The sequence below is a fragment of the Aythya ferina genome, assembly GCF_964211825.1.
Source record: "Aythya ferina genome assembly, chromosome: Z".
In the NCBI taxonomy this organism is placed as follows: domain Eukaryota; kingdom Metazoa; phylum Chordata; class Aves; order Anseriformes; family Anatidae; genus Aythya; species Aythya ferina.
Window position 1 is genome coordinate 52,091,106 of NC_140299.1, and position 18,088 is coordinate 52,109,193.

The 18,088-nt window shown below is 39.3% G+C and overlaps 1 protein-coding gene across 1 annotated transcript in view; it reads right to left on the reverse strand.

Moving 5' to 3' along the window:
* Positions 1–1,344: 1,344 nt before the first annotated feature.
* SLC44A1 (solute carrier family 44 member 1) overlaps positions 1,345–18,088 on the reverse strand; it is a 67,420-nt gene continuing 50,676 nt past the window's right edge. The window contains exons 11-16 of the mRNA XM_084505147.1: positions 15,741–15,897; positions 15,416–15,499; positions 14,144–14,281; positions 12,038–12,274; positions 10,446–10,526; positions 1,345–8,197 (exon numbers count right to left, since the gene is read on the reverse strand). Coding sequence (XP_084361273.1) covers positions 8,174–8,197; positions 10,446–10,526; positions 12,038–12,274; positions 14,144–14,281; positions 15,416–15,499; positions 15,741–15,897 — 721 coding nt within the window. The 3' untranslated portion in view covers positions 1,345–8,173. The remainder of the gene's footprint in view (positions 8,198–10,445; positions 10,527–12,037; positions 12,275–14,143; positions 14,282–15,415; positions 15,500–15,740; positions 15,898–18,088) is intronic.

Below are 18,088 nucleotides of genomic sequence, written 5' to 3' on the forward strand. Positions count from 1 at the left end.
CTCACGCAGGCGAACTCGGTGGGAACCAGGTGTGTTTTTCAGAGCATCCTGCCCCTGACATCCCTGCTGACAACAGGCATTGACTGCCTTTGTTTTGCCCCGAGCAACTAAACCCACCTAGCCAAGCTGAGCTGCTTTCTCCTTTAAATAAACCACGAAAAGGGCTCTCAGAGATGAGGGGGCACACCTTCAGAGGAACCACAAGGCGCTGAGATGTGCAGCCAGACAGCAGGCAGCAGCACAAGGGATTCGCCACAGTGGCTTCAACATCGAGTCAGAGCTGGAGGTGGCTCCCAGGGAAGTTAAACCATTTTATGCAGATGCAGTGCTGAAGTTGTTCACGGCAAACAATAATACAAGCAGAAAACACTGTTCAGCATGGCACTTTTATTAAAAAACTGGCAGTATGAAAGCAGAAATTTGCTGTGCCCATTGGAGGCAGAGGAGAAAGGAACGAGTCTGCAATTGCACATAAATCTGCTAGTAAAATTATACAGGTGCTGTCATTGTTTCTATTCACCACCCATCTGTAGCTTTCAAACCCCTTTAGAAGAATATCTCTGCAGAAAATATTGGGAGCAGGGGACATGTACAGGACCTTGCAGAAAGAGGAGCTGGCCCCATGGAAGATGCAGAACAGATATAGTACAGAACAAGACGTCCTTCACCTTTCCCTGCTCTGCAGGGAAACTGGCTCCTAAACTGTCTCTACAGGGCAAAGCATGTTGCATTAAACATTATTAACATATTATTAACATATTGTTATTAATGTTTTCTACTACTACTACTAGTAATAAAATCTGAGCCATGTAGCCTTGGCAGTCCTGACAGTCCTTCATCCTGGGTGTGAGCAGGGGTTTCTGCAAGTGAAGGCTGATCAGCCTGCTCTGTGTGGGACTGAGCTTTCAAGTGCCTACATTTCAGAGAGGCCAAGGAACCAGGTCATGGGGAGACTACTTGCACAAACAGAGTAAAGCAAAAGGGGCAGATCCCAATCTCCAGGAGAGAATCTGAGAAGCAAGAGGTTACTAAGAAGAAAGAAATAAAAAAAATAATAATAAAAAAAATAATAAAAAAAAACCACACTCGCTCTGCAAAACCCCATTCATCCCACCCAACTCAGCAAAGCACTAACATCACTTTGCTTTTCTCGGCACCAGGACAGAGAGGGAGACAAAAAGCTATGCGCAGCACTATTGCAGCTTCTCATCTAAAGGGCAGGCTGGCACAGAGCAAAGCAAAGCTTAAGCGAAGACCTGGATGGACTCTGCTTGCTTTCAGGGCTGTGAGATAGCACTCCTAATAGGAAGAGGAGGTCTTAGCACCCCACAGAGACAGGAACTCTTTCTTATTTAACCAAAAACAAACTTTATTTTGATACATTAAAAAATCTATACATTTCTTCGACTAAAATACAGTTTTGCATCAGTATTCTGGCACAATGTCAGTTTACACAGAAAATCTAAGATTAGATCAGCACTGTTAAATTTCCCTTCTCTTCCTGCATTCACAGCTTGCAGTATAAAACATTTCAAGTTCTCAGACAACAATAAACAGTCTCACGTTTACTTTTCCCATTCCAAAAGGAGGTGGCATTCCATTGGAAAAAAAGGAGCACTTGTTAATTCATCTTTATTGAATGTAAATCACTAAACTAGTGCAGGGGTTTGACTGCCCTGTTGGAACTATGAGCGAAAGAGGATGAAAAGCTATTTTTGTGTGTGTGTGTGAAGCTTTGATGGGCGACAACAACACAAGTATTGTTTGAACCACTGTCAAGCCTCTAGCATCTGCTCAGAAGATTTTCCTGTCTCCTTACTGCAGTTACTGTAACCAGCAACACAATCCACAGTATAAAAATAATTCCTTTCTATAGGTATGGGATTATACCTTCTTTATTGCTCTGAAGACCTCCAGAGCCAAATAATAATAATAATTAAAAAATAAAAATAAAATAAAATAAAAAGCAGGGCACAGGGGATGTTGCCGTGAGATGTCTGTGAAATGGAATGGGAGTTTTCTTAACTACTGTGAAGATCCTGGGAAATATTTTCTACCTCTGAAATTCTGCTCTCCGTGGCTCCCCCTACCCTCTGGCAGTTGCTCTCTGGACTGTATTGGGAACAAAACAACCTTTTTTGTGTTCTCCTCACTCCCTCCCCACCTTCACACAGACAACCTCGCTGTCTGCTGCACTATTTTTCTAATGAGAGACGTCCTCCTTTTTCAGTCTGAGCAGGGATGGACCCATCCAATACCAACACTGGAGCACATGCAGTATTTATTTGAAAGTTACAAATTGCGACTTTCACAGGAGCTCCAGTCAGTGCCTACCTTCTGCGGATTTCAGGAATAATTCAGCTCCATAATCACACTAAATCTTTCTGAAATAGTCCTTACCTGCCCATATTTCACTCAAAACAGAGGGAGAGGTGGCACATCGAGGAATGGTAACCCCCAATGCTACCAGCATGTTCCAACACATACGCAGCGATGCCAGAGCTGTCTTTAAAGTCACTGAAATCAAGCTAATTCTGCTGGTTAGCTAGAACTTTTGCTTCAAATTCTTGCAACTTCGATCCTGTGGGGAGCCCTGCCCTTCTATAGAAAAGTGCCAAATGCTTCTCAGCATATCCACACATCACATCACTGCTTCAGCGAGACAGGGGAGTAGAATCTGACAGTTTGTTAGTTTTCTGATAGTTCTGTTTTAGCAGATTTCTCTCAAATGAATGCCAAGTATTTTAGCCTCCAAATGGGTATTTTTAGATGGATTCATGCTACCTACTCTCCCTGGAAATATTTTCATAATCCTAACGTCTCTGAAGAGCTTTGGCTTGGTTGCATCAGCTTGCAAACACTGCAAGATACCTCAACAATTCCACCCTAGACCAGAAATTCTGCCTTCCATACACAACCCACACTGGAAGAGACAAGTTTTATCTCCTCCCTCATCTCTCTAAATATAAAAGAAAAAATATATCTTGAGAACAGTATTTGCTACAGAGCACAAGAAATACAAAGTTACTAATCTCCATTATCTCTCTTGCAATGTGATGGAAATAACAGCAGAGGTGAAATAGTTGGAAGAGCACTGAAAAATATTTAGAGTAAACTTCCATCATCCCAACAAACAAGCTGAGTGCAAGAAATGCTTCAGGTAAGTCTGTTGGGTTTTGTTTTGTGAAACAGTGGTGGGTTTTGTTTTTGTTTTTTTTTTTTTGTTTTTTTCTCCCACGGAGGGGAAGGAGTTTCCTCCTTTTGGAAGGAGTTGTTGTTGTGTTTTGTTTTTTTTTTTCCACAAAGATGAAATAGGATTTCTGTAGTGATAATGTGACACGCAAGCTGTTCAAGAAACAATGGACTTGAGTTGTTTAGATTTAGTAAACAGTATCTGCACAGGCAAAGCCATGATTTACAAAACCGGGATGTGCACTGTAAGGTATTTACTTTTAATCTCTAGTGTTTCTTAAAATGACTATGCTATGTTCAATACAGCATGTAATACGCATTCAGAACCAAATGACCACTGGATGATGATGATGAGTATATGTCTGCTACATGCATTTTATTCTGACTCTGTAACATACATTCATAGAATACATCATAACTACTCAGAGCAAACCACTAAAGTGCAGGCCCTGAGGGCACATTAAATATGTTGTCTCCAGCGCTGGCTGCTCAGATGCCAGAACGCTGATGTAGACAGGGCTCATTTCTGCTTTACATCCCCATTTTGTGCTGAAAGAGTAAGAGTCAGCATACCCTGCTCCCTCCCTAAAAGGGAGCACTGTGGAGCAGGCTCATCGCCTACTCTGAAAAAAGCCCTTTCAGAAAGAAGTAACCACCCTGAGAAGGTGCTGTACAGAAACGTGGAAAGTGAGTCTTGGATTAACTACTGGGTAAGTGGACCTGTGCACTGGGTCTGGCTGGGATGGAGAGAACTGTCTTCACAGGAGCCCGCTGGGTGCTGTGTTTTAGACCCGTGACCAAAACACGCTGGTGCCTTACCCATTGCTGAGCAGTGCTCACACGGGGACAAGGCCTTCTCCTTTCTCCCCCGGCCTTCCTGACAGCGTAGGCAAGAGGCTGGGAGGGGACACAGCCGGGATGGCTGGCCCGAAGAGGCCACAGAAACCTCTCCCGTGCCATGTAACACCGTGCTCAGCAATAAAACTGGAGTGAGGGAGATAGTTTTCCAGAGTAGCCATTGCTCAGACATTGGCTGGGCATCGGTCTGCTGGTGGGAGGTGGCGAGTGATGGCCTTTGCATCACTTGGTTGGTGTTGTCTTTCTTCTCTTGATTTTTTTTTCCTTTAATGTAACGAGCTGTCTTTACCACAACCCACAAGAGTTTTCTTGCTTTTGCCCTTTTGATTCTCTCCCCAGTCCTCCTGGGAGGGAGGGAGCAAGGGACTGAGTAGGGGCTTACCTGCCAGCCAGGGTCAACCCACCACAACATGTACTTGGTTTTCCACTTCAGGTCGTCCCTTCTAGGACACGCTTTCCTAACACAGAAAGTCCTTGGGTTACCATGCCAAGCTAAGGCCACGTATAAAATCCAATCCTGTTTTTGGCAGCTGGGGGCGTGAAGGTAAGCTAATGGAAGGCTGAAGATGCAGATCTACACTGGCCATATCACATGCTTTGTCTAGCTGCGGAGCAGCACCGACATTGTAGAGATGATGGGTTGCACTCCTAATCACAGCAAGCACAGTGATGGAGTGGTATCACACACACAAAAATAAACATCTCAGAACTTCAGCTCTGCCCCTACTCCCCCTCCCATTCGGTCCAGGTGATATCCTGAATCATTGCCTTGGGAAGGTGAGAAGGCATGTGCTAAGATCGGTGGGACAAGGGGAGCTGACACTTGACCGCTTGGCACTCCTTTGCTGAAAGAGCAATACAGAAATGAGAGCTAAAAGAACAAATATTCTCTAGGGCTGAAAGAAGTAATAACACGTTGCTAAGCTTCCAAAAACAAAAAGGAAGGTAATATAATGAGAAAAAATAAACAATTCAAAGAATGACATGCTTTTTTCCTTTGAAGCCTAGCTGATCAGAGGCTATGATCCAGACTGGCTGCAAAAAAACAAATGCTGGGAACCAGTAATCATATTGGCTTGGTTTTTAAACCCAGATTGTCCAGCCTGAAGCACCAGTCCTCAAGCACTGTTTGTTTCAGTGGACTTTCCAAGGAGATGATTTCTATATCTCAGCTGCCTCATCTGCTCCTCCTGCAGTGTTATTCCCAGTGCAGCACCACACTAGTTGGTCTAGACTGCTTCCCAAAAAGCAGTCCACATACTGGCCTTGATAACCAGCTGGCAAAAAGAATACTTAATCCATCACAATTGGCAGTCCCCAGCAACTCTACTGCCAACTAGGGATTTACGTGTCAAATGTTCTCTGCTACCTCCACTACGGGAGGAAAGCAGACGCTAAATTTGTCCTGAAAAGTTGTCTCTTTAGACTCCAGCCTTCTACTTAGCTCCTTGCACAAGACCGCACTGGAAGAGGGCAGCTTGCAGTCTGGTTGCACATGAACTTCAAAGAACATTCAAAAGCTTTAAAGGGCCACTGGAAAGGCTGCATGTGGATGGAATGCATTTTGGCATGACTGAAAAGCTCTGCATGCCGGATACACACTCAGGAATGGTGCATATGATTTTATTAAGAACTCTGTAATGATATAGATTTGTCACTTAAACATTACAGCTACCCATAGAAAAGTGTTGCCTGTATCTTTTAAACACCATGTAAATAAAACAAATTTATTTTTAAAACAGGATAAACTGCTATAAAAATGGTGCACAGTCAAGTCATACAAAAATACAAAATTTGTTTCCAATTGCAGTCCTAGTTGTGATTGCAGAGAAAAGCTCCCACTTCGAGTGAGCAGAGAGCACAAACTTGCAGAACTTGTCACGGCAGGTATTTGTTGTCAAAATGAGTAGAATCCAAGGCTTCGATCAAAGCACCTCCAATAATTTCCAAACAAGACGGAAATTACAGTTTCTCTGGAAGCAACTGCGTATGTGATAAGTCTCTTAGCCTTGGAATCCAGTTTCTAGGACTCATCTGCGCCAGTTTTAAAAAATTTTGTTGCTAAACCCCACTGATCTACACAAACATCAGTGTTCAGTGCAACTGCTTCTTCTAGATAGCCTGACCTCTAACTCACATTGAGAGGCCTCGACAGTGCTCCAGTTTGAATCCTAGGTTGAAGTTCTAGTTCCAGTTAACATACACATATGCACAGATGTATAACTTACAATTTCCCTACGTAGGAGAGTCCTCCTGATGTCAGTGGAGTTACTGATATGGTTCGGATAAACAAGTGTCTAATGCTTGCAAGACTGGATAATTCTGTCTCCCTGCCTCCCCCCCCAGATAGCATTTCTAAATGTACTTTTATTTTCTTACTTTTCATACAGTTTGGTTTCTGTGATATGAAAACAGTAAATCTTTTTATTAATTGGCTTACTGAAAGAAAACTAAACAAATCAAATGACTTGCAGAAGCAAAAGTGAAATATTCCACTATTGCTAAAAGGTAAGAGCACTGATTAGTTACATGATACTCTATCTTTTTAAACCCTCGGCAGCAATTTAAGAGTCTGATCCTCTGAAAGGAAGCACAGAGAACTGCTTACTTATTAAACCACAATAATACGAGTTGTGCATTTCTTTACCTAGACATACCTCTCCACTCCATTGCAGAGCTTCTACAGAAGGGCTTGTCTCTTTCAAAAGATTTTCTTGAATGGAGTGATCAAACCATTGAGGCATTACTTATTTGTACAGAGCTTATATTTAGTGCAATAAGTTTAAAAATTCTGCTCTGAAATATTAACTTTACATAACAAAAATAGTTTTCTTAAAAAAATTGTAACAAAAGGAGTATATAGCATTGACAGATCATGAATTCTTAGCAATACACTTCTAAGCATTTACCATTACAATATGCTGAACAATTCAATAGTAGCATTCATATCTGGTGAACTTCCAGACTGAAAAAATGCAAATATCTCAATCATAATAATCTTTCTTTTTAAAACAAAAACAAAACAAAAAAACACGTTCTCTTATCATTATTTGATGACTTTAGATAACTATACTGGCAGTTACACTTCCAAAGAAATGTTTCTCTGCCCTTTTCTGTTATAACCACCTGCTACAGTACATAGAAATATGGATGAGAAAACAGGCAAGGAAGGGTCCCTTCCACATCCCAGACCTCTCTGACATTAAATGAAATGAAACATACAGTACTTTTTTGTACAGTAAGACAGTTCATTTCTTTTTCCATCCTCAGCATCTTTACGTCTAGTCATGAAATAATCATGAGTATGGCTAAGACTGAGCTTTAATAATCTGTTATTTGAATTGCTCATATGAAGAATCCATACCCTTAAAGGAGCACTGCTGAAGTTTGAAGGAGGCTATTGAACTCAAGGGGAGGATAGGGGATAATGGGTAAGAGGGTAGGTAAGGGAAAACAGGAAGTAGATTGCATATAAAAATTATTATTCCCCATTTTATAGTTTCCGTTGAATAGGAGATGCAAGGGCTCCCACACACCTGAATACCTGAGGAGTTGGTTATTGTGATATCTGATACTGACAAATAAAACTGTGCCCTGTCAGGCTATGGAATAAATGACTGCTTACAAACCAGTTAGAACTGAATTAACTCTCACTGAAACTACCTTTTAAAAACCTAAATTTAAGACTTGTCTTGATTTGAAGGTTTTCCTCACATGTGGCTGTCCTAAATTTAATGCAAATTTAAACAAATTAAGCAAATAAAACACTCAGAAGATTAGCCATGTCATGGGAAATCTGTCCCTAAATGCAATCATCATTTCAGATTATCTTTACAATACTTCCTCCAGATTGTAAAATATCAAGCAGATAAGAATCAACATTTCCATGACTTCAATGAATAATTTAAAAAAAATGGAACAATGATAAAGCTGCTTGTAAAAGCCACCCGTATGAAAAGAGTACATGTTTCACAAAAATAATTGTTAAAAAAAGTATTAAATCCCTGTTCCTTTTCTCTGATTTTGGCTGTTTATTTTATATATATATATATATATGTATGTATATATGTATATATATATTTTGTTTTGGAATGTCAATGGGTTCCAATATGGCTGGCTAGTTTCAAGATGAACTTGCTCCAGAGGCCTAGAAAACAAAGTCATACAGTATAGTCTTAGACAAATGCCAAAGGACAAGGAGAAACTGAGTCAAAGAGGTCACTGGAAACCATAAAGAAAGAAGTGTGAAAAGGTTTTCTTCTTGTGCCTTGACAGTCTCTTTGGAGACAGAAGGTCCAAAATGTTTCCTCATCTCTACTATTAAATGCCTATCTAAAATACAAATGCATTTAGGGCACTTGGCTTTTATAGAACTAATTGCCATACCTACAGAATATCCATTTCAAGGGAACAGAAGCAAAACAGTAAGGACTTTATTTTTTTTGAAGAAAAATTAAGCTAATTTTGAGACACCCAATTTGTGGACTACAGGTGCAGCTGTTAGAATAGACTTGTTAATGATCTTAATCCAGATGAATCTGAAACCTTTAACAATGCCTTTGGGCAAAGTATTACAAATTTCACAAAAGAAGTAATTGCTACTATCTATGCTGTGTGCAGCCCTTGTCAGTAACTGAGGCCCTAATACTTCAGAACCTATTCAGCTGGAGTTTAACACCCCAAAATGGAAGACCTCTTGAGAAAACAAGGCCCAGTCAGTTCCAAACAAGACTATCAAATGAGCAGCAGAACTGGGAGTAATTCAGCACATGACACTCAGGCTGAGTCCCAAGTGCTCAGCATCTTCCCCAGCCGGGAAAGTCCTAGGAGGACTTCTTGTCATTGCCAGACTCAAGTGCCTAGAATCAAGTTTCTAAAAGAACAAAAAGATGCTTGACTTGCAAGTACTTGGTTTGTCTTTTTACAAGGGGGTTATTACAGGTTTTAATATCCAAGCTTTAGTTACTCAAGTACAAGTCTGACTAGTGGTCTGTGCTAGCACTGAGGAGAGCATAAGTAGAAAACCACTTACTGTAAACCAGTATTTTGAATTAGAGACTAACATAAAATTTTGGATGGAGATTTTTTGTGCATGTGACCAGAGGGTTTGGTTTGCAAACCCAATGTTCAACCATTTTAATGGTAGCTTTATTTTTTATGGTGTTTAGGCCACTGAAAGTCCCAACATAAGTGTCTGTTTGAACAGCTAGAATTACTCCCTGAAGAAAACATTAAATGAGCACAGAATTAGTTTTTTAAATGTATAAACACAGCAGCATTTAGGCATAAGCAAATCTAGAAACTGGTATGCTATAATGAAATAGCAAAACACACAAAGCTACACATCTACCAGTTCTACAGCAGGAACTCATTCCAGCCACGTCAAAAAGTGCTCATGCAACATGGCTTCACATACATCATTTAAAAAATTCTTACTGTTATCACACACTTATTTGGATTCCGTTACATTAACAAAATGTACACTTGATAAGGAACTGAGTCAGGCCCCAAATATTCTGAGAAAGTAACAATGGAAGAAGATTGTATCTCACAAAGTCATATTGCATGATGACAAGTCATACTTTGCCCAGCCTGGCTCTCCATCATATGCTCTCAGTTCTCCACTTTCCAAACTCATCCACCTATCTGTTACTTGTACCATGTAAAGCTGTTCCTTATTCTGGACTACTCAGACATGCAATGCCTTCCTAACAGGCACATCATAAGTAAGACAGGATGCAGAAGCATAAATGATGCATTGTTCACTGTCTGCATATTTGACAGTGTGAGATGGAAAGAGCACACAAGAGACAAGCAACATAAGTAGTTGGCAATAAAACAAACAACTGGGAGAAATGTCATTTGAGCAGGTTGAAAGGAATCACTGTATACAATCCCTTGGCGCTGTATAAAATAATTTGGTGAGAGCTTTAAATGCCTGGTCCTACTTTGCAACAATGGATGTGCTCAGTAGTATTCTTCAGGCTCTTACAGTGTATGTAAGATAAACAAAAATTGTTTAATTCAGGACTGAAAAGAGGATTGAAGTCAGAATAGTGTAATGAATTCCATCATCATCTTATTTTGAGAGTACTCAGCAGTTGGGACTGTCTGTATACCACATAGCATGCACTACTAATCCTGATGAAATGATACTGCATTTGTTTCATATGACACAGTTCCTTTCATCTTACTTTTACAGGAGATGGTCTCAGCTGTGACAAAAACTCTGCCATCCAGGTGATAGGCAAGCTCACAAACAGAAAAAGCAGAACATCTTGAGTGATACAGAGAACAAAAACTTCTCCTGAAGAAGTGCAGTCAGTAAAGACAAAGAGGGAGAAGAAGTAAAAGTGAAACTCTTGGAGGATCGCCACCTCCTCATCTGCACCTACCATTGGTTTTAGCTCTCTGCCCTCAGCTCCACCTCCCCGGCCAGCTTCCTTCATAGATTTCCTACTATTTTCCACAAACTCCTGAAAAACAGCAATAATGTGAAAAGTACTTTCTTAGGGCATACTCCAAGCATATAATCTAGATACAAAACTTCAAAGATGTAATTGCTCAAAAAATCAATGAAACTTGCTTCTTCCGCTCCTCTTGTTCAGACTTGCCCATGATATATCAAAAGAGCCTGCCAGATAGCCACAAGGGTCTCCATCATCTAATTCTGAAGAACTGGACGCCAGACAGGTATCTGTCCGTGTCTGCTGTTTTAAGTTATATATTTACCTCTAAGCTCTCCTTTATCGGGAAGGAATGTAGGAGGGTGACTGTCACAAAAACAGAGACACCAGTTATTACACCCTACCCTGTGAACTGTGTGTAATGTTAGAACCATTAAACAGAACTTGGAGATAATTACTTGCAAGGTCTTGTTGACCTCCCTGAATGCAAATTCTTCAAATTTTCCCCAGTCAAAATTACCTATTCAAAGACTAACAAAGGTAATAATTCCCCTTTCTATCTTTTCTTTCCTCTTGAAGATAAGAGTCATTTTGTAACAAATATAAACACTTGTAACAAATAAAAAACACTTTAGCTGCTGATGTTTTGTGACACCTCCTGTTGATTAAAGAAACCTGCAAGGCTTCTATGATTTGCTTCTGAGACAACATTTTGCTAAAAAACAAGTCAACAGCTATCATTTTCATTATATACTCTAGATTCTGTACTGTTTTACCAAAACATAAAGTTAAATTCTTGGCACGCTTTTCTAACAAGTATTCAAAAAGAAAAAAAAAGAAAGGAAAAATTCGCTAAGAAGTCACAAGACTTTCACCAGCCTACACTTGGGGGTGCATTTTACAGGGACATATTCTGTGGTTGCCACTTAAAATGGAAAAACATTATCAAGAAATGACCATCAGTAACAAACTGAATGGTTGGAGGAACACAATTTTTACATCTTGGCATACAGTTAGAGTGAACTGGTAATAAGATGGAACAAACAAATTAAAAATAAATTGTGCACAGAGCCTTGACATAGTATCAAGGCTCAAGCACAGAATGAAAAACCTGTTGCTTCTGTGCATGAGAGACTGAGAAGCAATTTCAGATTGCTTCTTCAGCATAGTCACTAGCTCTGTGTGGGGTTGAATATTCTGACATTTGTTCTCTTCCACATCTCAAGAGAGGTCCTTTTCAGGAAAGAACAAGAAGCAAACCTTTACCCGTTGTTTTCTTCCTTCTGTTCTGCACTGCATCCTTTACAAGAAATGACACCCAGGAGCATGACTCTGTATGAGGAATGCTCATTGAGCTGTCAGCAAGTAGAAATCAATAGCAGCAGGGAGGCATCACTAATCTAATGCTTACCACACCACTCTTGGCTGAGCAAGTCATGAGTAAGAGAGCGTGGTAATCCAAGTTTTAAAAATAAATAAATAAATAAATAAATTTATTTTATACTCAGCTAGTGCATTCACCCCACTCTCAAGAAATCAGTCCTATGGAGCCATATTCTTAGAGTGCAATGGAAACTCACCATGAGAACTTTATCCATGTAGAATTCCCTCCCAGGGCTTCCGTCATTGTATTTTGTATCGATGGCAAAACATAAGAAAAGGACATCAACGACCATTTCATAAATGGAAAGGAAGCAGTGAGCAACCAGGAACGCAAAGAGGCAGACAATGATGAGAGGCAACACCCAGACAGTGTAATCTCGTTGGTAATTCAGCAACATAATCCCAGCCAAACCTGTACTGCAGACAATCAGGACCTGAAGAAGAAAACATACAAATACGAGAATTCCAATGACAGAAGCCTTCTGATTGTTTGTTTCAACCTATATGCTCCTTGCTCTGCCAATCCTAAAACTAGGGGGTTTTGTGTAAAGATGTCATTTAGCCAGTGCTAATGACATTTTTACAGGCTTGGTTCCTCACATCCCTCAATAGGAATGATGTTTTATCTGTTGGTCCAGCAAGCGCAAGTCAGAATTGTTTCAAATGCATCTGTCAACACAAAAGGTATTTTTCAGAGACAATTATACTTGTATCTTGCTGTCACAATTCTAGTGTTACAGAATACTCCTAAAAAAAAGAACTTTACCCTGTCAATTATAATATATAACTACATATAAATAGAACCAGATATTACCATACAATTAATGTGCAATTGCATTTGGTTTTGGTTTATTTGTTTTGGGAGTGTGGGACTTCAGAGACAGTATGTGTTTCATTTTGCTGGAAGAAACAATTCAGCCAAAACATCTTTCAAGCTTGTCTTATCATTGTCTTGTCTCCATATAAGGAGAAGTATATCAGAATTAGAAATGATCAGAGTAGATTAGATTATAGGTCAGACTAGAAATGAATAAAATAAGAGATCATTCTAATTCAGGTAAGGCACATCATCTCTGTTTTCATTGAACTACACTGTGTGTGAGGCCCTAACAGATATTTCACTGGGTACCAGTTTGGTCTTTAGGGATAACAAAACAAAACAAAACAACTGTTGTAGCCACTCAACATTTTGAACATTTCCCAACCTTTTATTATGAACTGCAGAGAAACATGAAATTGTAAAATAGGTCAGCCTTACTGTATTATGAAAACACTGGCTTGGAATGTAGAGAAGATATGCTGGCAGCCTAGCTCTGTTTAGATGATACCATTTTTGATATGCTGCACTGTCCATTTTAATATTTCTGTCACCTGGGCATTTCTCCAATAATTTGAGAGACATCCTTTCAAGGAGATATTCCCTAACACATTTCAGATTCCTCCATAAAGCTGCATTATGCATTTCATGATCACTAAAGCACCTGTATCTTCGTTATATATTTACTTCTCCTCACATCTTATTGATTTAATTACTGGATTAAAAGTTCAGCCCACTGAACTCTGACTTAATAGAAGAATGTAATAAGGAGGACAGTTCAGTTTAATTAATGACCAAATGCTTAAGCACAGGTGATTTAAATGGCTAGGTATTAAGTATTTTAGTAAATAATGGCACAAAATCCTTAAAAGGATAACAATAATTCACTGGATTAAATTTCCATAAAGTAGGTCTCTATCATTTCCTGGAGAGACAAAAAGATGACCACAGCAATTATTCTAGTCTATTTTAATTCTCAGAGTAAAAGTAACTTAATCCTCAGAGTAAAAGTAACTTAGTAACTTAAGCTGACAGTTCCTCAATGCAGGCTTCCATACTACCTTCCAGTGCAATTTTGACAAAAATGGTCATCAATAAACTATCAAATTTCAACAAAAATCTAGAGAGCTGAATTCAGAGGAAATGTCTTCTTTCCTTAAAACTTCAGGTTTTTTAACCACAAAACCAATCAAAAACTCAGTATTTCTGGTCACATTTCTCCTGACTCCCTTAAATAAATTCATGCAAAAAGTGCCAATATCTTCAGCCATTCCTTTCTGATGACCTCTGCTTGAAGTGGATCTACTTCTAAGTGGATCAGTTGTTTAACCACCCTCAGTCCCTTCCTTATAGGATGCAGCTAGATGTGATAAAGTCATGCTAAGAAACAGGAGCTCAAAGGCATTTTGTATCTGGGGGTGCAAGTTGTTGCTAAGGAAAGCTTGCTGCCGTGGAAGGCCTTAACAGCTGTATACAGCATACATACCTTTCCCAGGAACAACATAAAATCCCCAACAGTGTTTATGGCAGCCACCCGCAAAGCGTTCTCCACTAGAATAACAAAGGCATCCTTTGCTGAGGTGCAGAAGTTGGTGCTGTTGATAGCTGTGGCTGTGTATGCATTCTGGGGGGGAAAAAAAAAGAAAGTGAAAATTTGGGATGATCAGATATTTCAGAGGGAGGTGGGAAGAAGAGTTTAAAGGGGCAAGAGTAGGGAGGGAGAAAGAAGGCAGGCATGGCTTTTGAAAAAGGCACATGTCATATGATGTTAAAGAGTAAAGATTCCCTTGAGAGTCGTTGAAACAATCAGTATGTACCAGCTGACAGAAGACTATACAAAGTAGAGAATTACCATTCTTTTCCTCCCTTGCTCATGATTTATGCATTAACAAGTTTATTCCAGTAAAAACTAATTAAACAGAATTTGCAGTTTCTCTGCAGGAGGTGAGCAGTGGCATCACTACAGCAATTAAATTGTTAGAAAAAAATCTGGAAATATAAGACTTTGAAAGTCATAGAAGTCCACCAAGGTAATTTCTAGATACTTCAATAGACTGCATTCAAAATTATCCAGGACAATTTCCAAGGATTACACTGTTGTTTCCTTATGATTTTATTTTTTCTATTTCTAGGGGGAAAAAAACAAAACAAAACAAACAAACAAACAAACAAAAAACAAACAAACAAAAACCAAAACAAACAAACAAAAAAACATAACTGTAAAAGGGAGTTAGAGATGTATTTAAGAGGTGGAACTATAGGCCAAACAAATGTTTTTTATGAGGTAGCCTGACCAGCCTGTGCAGCTCTTTGCAACTTGCAGCTCTTACTCCACTTTGTAGATGACAACGACAATTTGATGTTACATATTGTTTTTCTGTCCTGTGAACATGAAATATTACACATGGAAAAGGTTCGCTCCCTTGTCACAGAAAACGTATTTTGAAAATCAGATGTAGCTTGGAAGAACAGACATAAGGGAGATCATCTCCAACCACTAATCAAATCTGTTGAGATCTCATCTAAAGTTGACATACAATGTTCTCAAAGATGAATACTGTCTGTTTTTCACCTTCTTTCACCTTTGAACAAAGACCAATGCCATGACTTGCATTTTAATTTCAGTAATGGAAACAAAACTTAAGTACCACCCCTCAGGTCAGTTACAAAGTACAATACATTATGTGTCAGCCTCAGATTACATTCTAGAAATTATATCTTTTATCTTTTTTTTTTTTTTGAATATTGGAAATCTTACCTGATTTAAGTAGGTCAGGCACTTTTCTAGACACCAAAGGCAGCAGATGCAGGCTTTAAGCATACAGCGAGCACAAGCATTTTCCTAGGAAAGCATAAAATGTGTGGGGGGAAAATGATACCATGAAAAACAAGAAAACAATATTCCTTTGTGTTTCAGTAACTGATCTCAGTAACTCCAGCAGCTACTCTCAGTTCTATGGGCTTTGAAAGACCAAATATTCCAAACTGAGACTTCCAAAGACCTCCCTCCAGGTTTAACTAAATTATCTGTAAACACATCAGGCCTTGAGTTTCAGTAAGAAAATGGAATCTGTTTCTCTTACTTTTCCTTTGAGTTGTGTATGGATATACATAAGAATCATTCGTGGTATCTTCACTAATGTGATAATGAAAGACCCCTTTGCTACTGTTCCTAGGTGGTAGCAAACAAGCCGATTAACAGATGCCAGGATAGGAGTAAATGGCAGGTTCCTTTTCTCCCTGTTGAAAAGAGAAAAAGAATGAAGTAGAATGATCAATGTATATTTAAAGTCTACCTATAGATTTGCTACAAATTCCTGAAAGGCTAGCGTGCAAAAGGAATTTCTTATCCTTCCTCCGGCTGTCAGTGTGTATTGTGCATTCTGGATAAAACACTGACAGCCTGTGCAAGTCACACCTTTGGCTCTAATGTAATAATAGAAATAGGATAAAGAAACAGTACATCTTAATGGTAGCCTTACTAGCAGTTGTATGTATTTCAGTTATTGCCAAATAACAATTTCTTCTAAATTATGCTTCATGGTATGAAACTCAAGCCCTTTAAAAGAAAAGTAAAGAACAACAACAGCATTTTTCCAACAGCCAGCCTTGTCTTCCCCTTCTGTTTCAGGTCTTAATCGAGACATTCTTGAAGAGGATATTACTATTTTAATTTATTATGTAAATTTCCTTTTCCGGATGTTTTGCATTTCTAATTTAGCTATTATATCCTCAAGAAAGCAAGTATTAAAGGAGCAAGTGTTAACATTCCAAACATAAAACAACTCCCCAGCTTGGGAGAAAATTATTTTCATGCAAATTTCATTCAAAAAAAGACCAAGAAATAGTCTTTATCACATAAAAATAATCTCCAAGCAACTTAATCATGAGATGTTAATAACTGAAACAGGTTTTCCCTATATTTTCTTCCAATTAATTTTTACTGCTCAGGAGGGAGAAGCCAAATTCTACTTTCCCTTGGGCACAATCGCATAAAAAGTTATGGTCTAATCTATACCTATACAACCCAAACACTTTCTCCTCTTCAGGTTAACATAACTGACTGCTGACTCTATAATGCACAATGCTGAGATCTGTTATTGCATGAGTTGCAAAGAATCCGTCCTACTAGGGTGAATCAATATTGAACACATATAAAACATTTTTCTATAGATAATTTCATTTAATTTGCTGTGGAAAGCTGCTAATGTCCAAAAGAACAGGGAAACTCCAAATTAATGCCCTTTCCTTTTTACTGAGTCCCTTTTCAGGTTAGAAATCTACTTTAAAATGCAAGAAAGAATTACAGTAGGGAGCAACTTATACGTGCTAACTTAAAATTCCCGTTAAGGAATGATAGGTACAGTTAAAAGTAAAATCATTCCTTTTCAGGTGACAGAAAATATATAGAATTACAGATGAAGAATAAGCATTGCTAAGCAATCTGTACCAACACAAAACTATCCTCTCTACTCTGTACTTTTGCAGTTTTTCACTCAGTCTAGTTTCATTATTCACAAGCGTACATCCCTCTAGCATCTTGTAATAACTTCACAGATGCATTCACCAGTATAATTGAAGATTTCATCATTAATAAAATAACAGAATTTCTGTCAGCATAGTAAATTAATTCCTTGCCTTTGATACATCTTAAGATACTAGGGCAGATAAGGAATCAAATATAATTCAGATAACAGTCTCAATTAAAAAAAGACAAATCAATTAAACATTTGTGATCTGAATCATGCACTTGAAAAATATCTGCATCATTATTTAAAAACCCATGTTAAAAAAATCAGACTCTTAAAAGAACATGACAAGAACAAAGCGTGGTTGCTGTATATCCCTAGGATTTTTTATATATCATATCCTATCCTACATAGAATAATGGAATGGTTTGGGTTAGAAGGGACCTTAAAGAACACCTAATTCCAACCCCCTGCCATGGGCAGGGACACCTCCCACCAAGACCACATAGCTCAAAGCCCCATCCAGCCTGGCCTTGAGCACCTCCAGGGATGGGGCACCCACAGCTTCTCTGGGCAGCCTGTGCCAGGGCCTCACCACCCGCAGAGTAAGGAACAGTTTCTTTGTATCTAACGTAAATCTACCCTCAGCTAGCGGTCTGCCCAGAGCCTAGAGTCTTCTCTTCTCCAGGCTGAAGAACCCCAGCTCCCTCAGCCTGCCTTCATAGGAGAGCTGCTCCAGACCCTTCATCATCCTCATGGCCCTCCTCTAGACTCGTTCTAACAGGTCCATGTCCTTCTTTTCCTGGGGGGCCCCAGAGCTGAACGCAGCGCTCCAGTTGGGGTCTCACGAGAGCAGAGCAGAGGGGGACAATCACCTCCCCAGCCCTGCTGGCCACGCTGCTTTTGGTGCAGCCAGGATACGGTTGGCTTTCTGGGCTGCAAGCACACAGTGCTGGCTCTTG